We start from the raw sequence: 6,000 nt of genomic DNA, 5'->3' as shown, positions 1-6,000 counted from the left end.
TATTATCTTATTTACAAACAAACCTGTGATTAAGAGCTGCTTGTGATACGATATTTTTCCATTAATCATTTCAATCCAACTAGGTTTTGCTGCAAGCACCTTTAAAAGAAACATTTGTTCAGTTAGAATGAATTTGTGCTTTTTAGCTTAGATTTTGAAAACTGAATTTCAAAAAATGATATCTAAAATAGTTGCTGTATATGTTGTATTTACTTACTAGATCATAAAGTGCAATTACACAGGTTGTTCTAGCTTTTAGAATGTCTATTATCTCAGTATGAGATAATCTGGACATACTGGTTTGCCTATGTAAATACTTAGCTTTGCACATTTATGTACTTACGCATCTTCTCCTTTGCATTTAATTATTTGTTTATGGTTGTTACAATACCAACCCAAGTATTCCAGCCTAAGGTATTTATCTGTACTGCAATAGAAAAAGAATGATGTTCTAATGTATTTGGATAAACAAATTTAATTTACGTTTTCAAATCCTGTGATACAAATGGGTAAATTAATCAGGATGCCCTGAGACTTTTGCTATAAATCTAAACAGAGTTTGAGGCATTTATCAGTAATTTAAACATTGTTTCAACTATGATATTTGATTTTCACATTCCACAGAAGTGATAATTCAGTAAAAGTTCATATTAATTTCCATGACTACAATCCTACTGAACCACAATCTGTGGTTCTGCACAGAAGAAATGTTTAAGATAATTTCTCTATTCCACACAACCATCAGTCTGAAAAAGTATATAATGACTGAATGTACACATCACAATAAACCATGATTGTGGTTCATTTGATTTGGTTTAATGTGATACATGAATCAAACTGGTTGTGGTTTATATTAATAATAATAAAAAAGGCATTTTAATCATGGTTTGTTAATTAAACTGTCTAGATTAAAATCAATGTTTGTTTCATATGGCATGCTTATTAATAATAATAAGCATGCCATGTGAACCCATTACAGTAAATTGATTTTAATCTAGATCGTTCAAATTTAATTTTTCTATTCTGAAACAAGATATAAAGGTTTCCTAGCAAAGAGCAGGTAGTGAATTAACTTGGCAAATGTAGAGAATATATTGATGGTATACATGCAGATTTGCTGAACAGTAAACACAGTTCAGAAAAGCTTGACACAAAAGTCAAAGTAAACCAGAATTATATAAAAAACATGGCTTTCTGTGAATGACCTGTTTGATTCTATGCAAGTAGAATTAATATGTTGTACCTTTTCAGACATAAAGGTTTTTTTTTTAGAAGTTCATCTTTCACATATAACATCGAACAAACAATGGTTGGAACCATGAAGGATTGCTTAGCCATTCAAGTGAAAGAATATTGGTTCACAATAAGCCAAAATTATTTATAAATTTAAATTAACACAATGTACCAATGTAGAGAAGGAGTTTGGTGTAGTGGTTAAGGCACCAGGCTAGAAATCAGGAGACCATGAGTTCTAGTCCTGCCTTAGGCACAAAGCCAGCTGGGTGACCTTGGGCCAGTCACGCACTCTCAGCCCTAGGAAGAAGGCAATGGCAAACCACTTCCAAAAATCTTGCCGAGAAAACTTCAGGGACTTGTGCAGGCAGTCTCTGAGAATCAGATACGATTCAATGGATTAAAAAACAAACAATGTAGCTATTGTTTTCTTTTTGTCACTAAGCCCCTATAGCAAACTTTTGAGAAGTAGCCAAGTGAATTTTAATTGTGTACGCTGCCCAGAATCATATGCAAGTGAAATGGGCAGCTATATAACCTTGATAAATGAATTGAATTGAATTGTGATTGCTTATGTGCCATCAAGTCGTTTTCGATTCCTAGTGCCCACTTGATAGATTTTCTCCATGACAATCTATTGAATTGAATTGAAGGGTAGGAATTAAAAATAGCACAAGGTAGTAAGTAAAGCGTGTGTTGCTACTGTAGCCTAACACCTACTGTGTTAATGATAATAACAGTGTTAATCTGCAGTGGTCAAATCATTATACCAAACCTTGTGATGCAGCCCATATAAGATAAGTATAGGTGTGATTGATTTGGGCAGAAGCCTAGGGCACTGCAAATGTTTTACATTAGCTCAGTTTAATTTTTTTCCACACTGCAGCCTTCAGTCACTTACTGCCCATGGGTAAATGATGCTGGCTTGAGAAATCCTTTTCTGGATTTCAGCCCCCTTCCTCCACTTTGGTCATGGTGATGGCTTGTGTTCTGTATGGACTATGGCTAACCCTGCTTCTTTTTCTTCCCTTCCCATACTAGCACAGTATATACCAATTGGTCTCCCTTCTGCAGGCATGTGTTTGGAGACCTGGTGAAAAAAACATCAATGCTTTTGCTGGTCGCCTTGCCCCCTGGGTCTGGAAGGGGAAACATGGCAAAATTCTTGCTGACTTCAAACAGTAACATAAGTTTTTCATCCTTCCTCTGCTGAACCTATTAAAACAGATAAACAAAACTAGCCAGAATTTAACTGTTCCCCTACTGAATCTGGAACAAAATATACCAGCAAAATAAAGATCCATCCTTTCATGGCAGGCAGCCAGCCAAGCAGCCCAGGACAAAAGGGTCATTGAAGGCAGAGAGTGGGGACTAAGGGAGTTGCCTGCCAGAGCACACACCAGCCGCCTGGAGTGGAGGAGTTAGGTAAGATGGAATGAGGTGCAGCCAGAGGCTGGCCTGCTTGCACTAGTGGAGGAGAAAACCACCAGATTTGATGCAGAGTAAGGATGCTCAGCTGGAGAGTGCTTTCTGAGTTGCTTTGGGCAGGCTAAGGAGGACATCATCCATTCCTGCCCTAGTAAAATGGCAGTGGCCTGTCCACACACTGGAGCAAGCAGGAAGTGTGGATTAGCCCTTAAAGTTGTTATTGTGGGTTGCAGTTAAATTAGTGTTAGAGCCAAGTAGTTCAGTTTTAAATATAAATAGAGTAAAAATATAACATATAGGCTAAAAATGTTGTAAGTCTGCTCAACATGGTGTATGGTTAATATACGTCCTTGCAAAAGTTGTACTTGCACTATATGTATGTATGTATGTATGTATGTATGTATGTATGTATATATATATATGGAGAGAGAGAGATGAAAAGCTTAAATGTCTTGGCACTTTCACTTTTTGCACAATAAACCCATATAGTTTTTTTATTGCTGTTTCATATGAGGTACCAATGTCCAACGTACATCAAGTTATGGAGAAGCTTTGGGCATGATTATGAACAATGGCTTCTGATTGTGTTGTTTACAAAACTCAGGTTGGCTGTTGCATTACAATAGGTATAAAGTGGAGTTAGTAATTGGCATGTCTGGATTGGTGGTTTAATTTGAATATAACCTACAAATCGGTGCTTCAGCCATACCCTTTTTCATATTTGCAAAAAAATTGACCTAGCCTTCCTGTTTTTCTTTTGTATGTTATTACAGATTTCAGAGGTGAACATGGGTCTCTTGAATCTCATTGATTGATGGTGGACCAAAATTTTGATGAGCAAGTCAGATGTTGTTCAGCTGTTGAATATTATATGCACATCCACGAAGTAAGACTGTCTCTCCTTGGAGAGAGATTATAAAATGCATGTTATGAATTGTGTCTCCTTGGTGAATGATAAGGAAAATGGAGCAATTTCAGCTGAAGCTGGATTAATGATTGGGGATACCAACGAACCAGAAGAGCAACCACCCCCACCCCCAGCCCCCCCTCTACCATGTCTGTCCATAGAAGCTGGATTTCCTTCATCAGCAGGAGTGCCACCACCGCCACCCCCTCCTCCTCCCATAATAAGCAGATCTTCAGCACCACAACTGCTAAATGGACATGGCCACCTGAGCAAGAAGAAACGAATACGCAGTTTCTTTTGGAGAACGATCCCTGAAGAACAAGTCCGTGGTAAAAACAATATCTGGACTATTAGTGCTAAGCAGAACTACCAAATTGACACAAAGACAATTGAGGAATTCTTTGGCCAGCAAGAAGAAGCTACACCTCTAGAATCCAGAAGCAGAGCTTTAAGAAGGTCATTTAAAGATTCCAAACAAGAGGTAAGCATGAACATGGAAAGAAGCAATGCTTGACTTTTTGTTAAAGGCAGTCTATTGGCTGGATATTAGTGGGTGATACTTGCCTTCCATGCCTTCTAGATGTGCTCAGCTGCCACTCTCATCAACCTTCAGCTAGCCACTATTCCTGGTGGCTAGCGATGATTGGGGTTGTTGTACAACATAGCTGGAGGGCACACATTTGTGCAAGCCTGGTTTGCCTTGTTCCCTCTTTTGTACTATAATCTGACTCTGATGGAGAAGAAAATTGGACTTTGTCTAAATGTCATATATGCCAAATAACAGCAGTAATCACACATAGCATTAAAGTTTATGGCAATGAAGTAAAATTATTTGATTTGTGTAACTTAATATTGTCTTCAGTGAGCCTTTGAAAACATATAGAAGGAAGAAGACTTTGTAGAACCTATGGGTAGAAAAATTTCTTCCTAACATTTTTGAATTGAGTTGAATCTTCTATGTAAGAAATGTCACCCTTTTTCAAATTATCAGACGTGATTGCCTTAATATATAATTAATACAGATTGCATTGTCATCACAAATTTTAGAGTGGTAATCAATTTGCACATCCTTACAGTAACCAAGCATTTGAAAAAAGCATGCCTTGCATTTACTAGAATTACATACCCTACAATCTTTTTAGGACTATGTTTAAAGGATTCTGCTGAACAAAATATTTACAAACTTGAAGGTCATCTTTCATTTAAAAAGACATGCTTCTAGTCCTCATGAAGGCAGAGACTGGTTTATGGCTGCATGTCTCAAATTGGGATTGCCAGACTTTGCACTAGTCTGCTGTCAGAGTTTCAGTATTGGCTTACCCAAACTGTTTTACCTCTGCAAGATAAAAAAAAAGTCTGGTCCTTGAGCTGCCTGCTGCTACATCTCAGAAATGCAGACTGATGTTGCCAAGTCAAAATGTGGACTTCTCTAGCTGTGGGCTTGGACTGAGATGCCAGAAAACAAACTCTTCCTCCAAGAACATTTCCAAGTTGGGGTGTGGGGGCAGGGCTGGGGCTGCTCCTGCATGGTTTCTGTTTTCTACTTTCCTTTATTAGAAGGCTGTCCAGCAGAGCCTTCTGTAGCCTGAATTCCAGCCTGGCCCAAAAGCTAACAACACAGTTCCATGTCTCCTTTTTAGGTCTGACTTGGAAATAGTAGGTATAGTTTTGTTATTGCTCTGTCCTTGTGCCAGCAAGCACAGAACCAGAATAAATCCCAAACACTAGGAAGTGCAGGACAAGTATAATGTTAAAATAGAAACCTTGCTGGTTCTTCATTCTTTCTTGTCATTTTAATTGTAGCTACCGAAAAAGACCAGCCTTGTCTTGCTCACTGGGAACTGCACTTCCCTTTTGCCATGTAAAATAGAACAACAAGCATATGGAACCTGCGCCTTGTTGATAATTCTGGCTATTGAATTCTACTCTCCATATTTTCCTTTCTGTCCTTTATCATATTTCTTGCCCCATCTCAGTGAAACTTAACCTTTTTTAATTCAACACTGGGCTAATGCACTATGTGTTAGATCTCCTTCTACTAGCTTGTTTTTTATAAAAATACTGCTTTAAAATGCTTTTGGGTTTATTTTTCCCTCCTCATAAACGGGGCTGAGCTCTTGCTTTTTAAAATTAAAATTGCAATCCTAATAATGTGTACTACTGATTGGACTCCTTTGAGCTCAATGAACTTCCTTCTGAGTAAGCATACTGAAGTTCCAATAATACTGTAGGAGAGTAGAGACATCTAAAACGTTAAAACCCATTTAACTACTTTCACCAAATAGATCTAAGGCAACTTGAGATAAATGTATACATTTAAAAGACATAAGCCACAAAAGAACAGTACATTTTGAAAAGTGGCGGGAGAGAATCTCATTGTATAATACTTATCAAATGTGATGTGTTAGAAGAAAGCACCCTACTTGATATTG

The 6,000-nt window shown here is 37.7% G+C and overlaps 1 protein-coding gene across 1 annotated transcript in view; it reads left to right on the top strand.

Moving 5' to 3' along the window:
* The first annotated feature begins 3,363 nt into the window (after positions 1 to 3,363).
* The window catches only part of FHDC1 (FH2 domain containing 1), a 33,605-nt gene continuing 30,968 nt past the window's right edge, over positions 3,364 to 6,000 (top strand). The window contains exon 1 of the mRNA XM_063310105.1: positions 3,364 to 4,049. Within this exon, the coding sequence (XP_063166175.1) occupies positions 3,582 to 4,049 (468 nt within the window). The 5' untranslated portion in view covers positions 3,364 to 3,581. The remainder of the gene's footprint in view (positions 4,050 to 6,000) is intronic.

This window comes from Candoia aspera, chromosome 8 (assembly GCF_035149785.1).
Source record: "Candoia aspera isolate rCanAsp1 chromosome 8, rCanAsp1.hap2, whole genome shotgun sequence".
NCBI classification, from domain to species: Eukaryota; Metazoa; Chordata; class Lepidosauria; order Squamata; family Boidae; genus Candoia; species Candoia aspera.
This window is presented reverse-complemented; position numbering and strand designations above follow the sequence as displayed.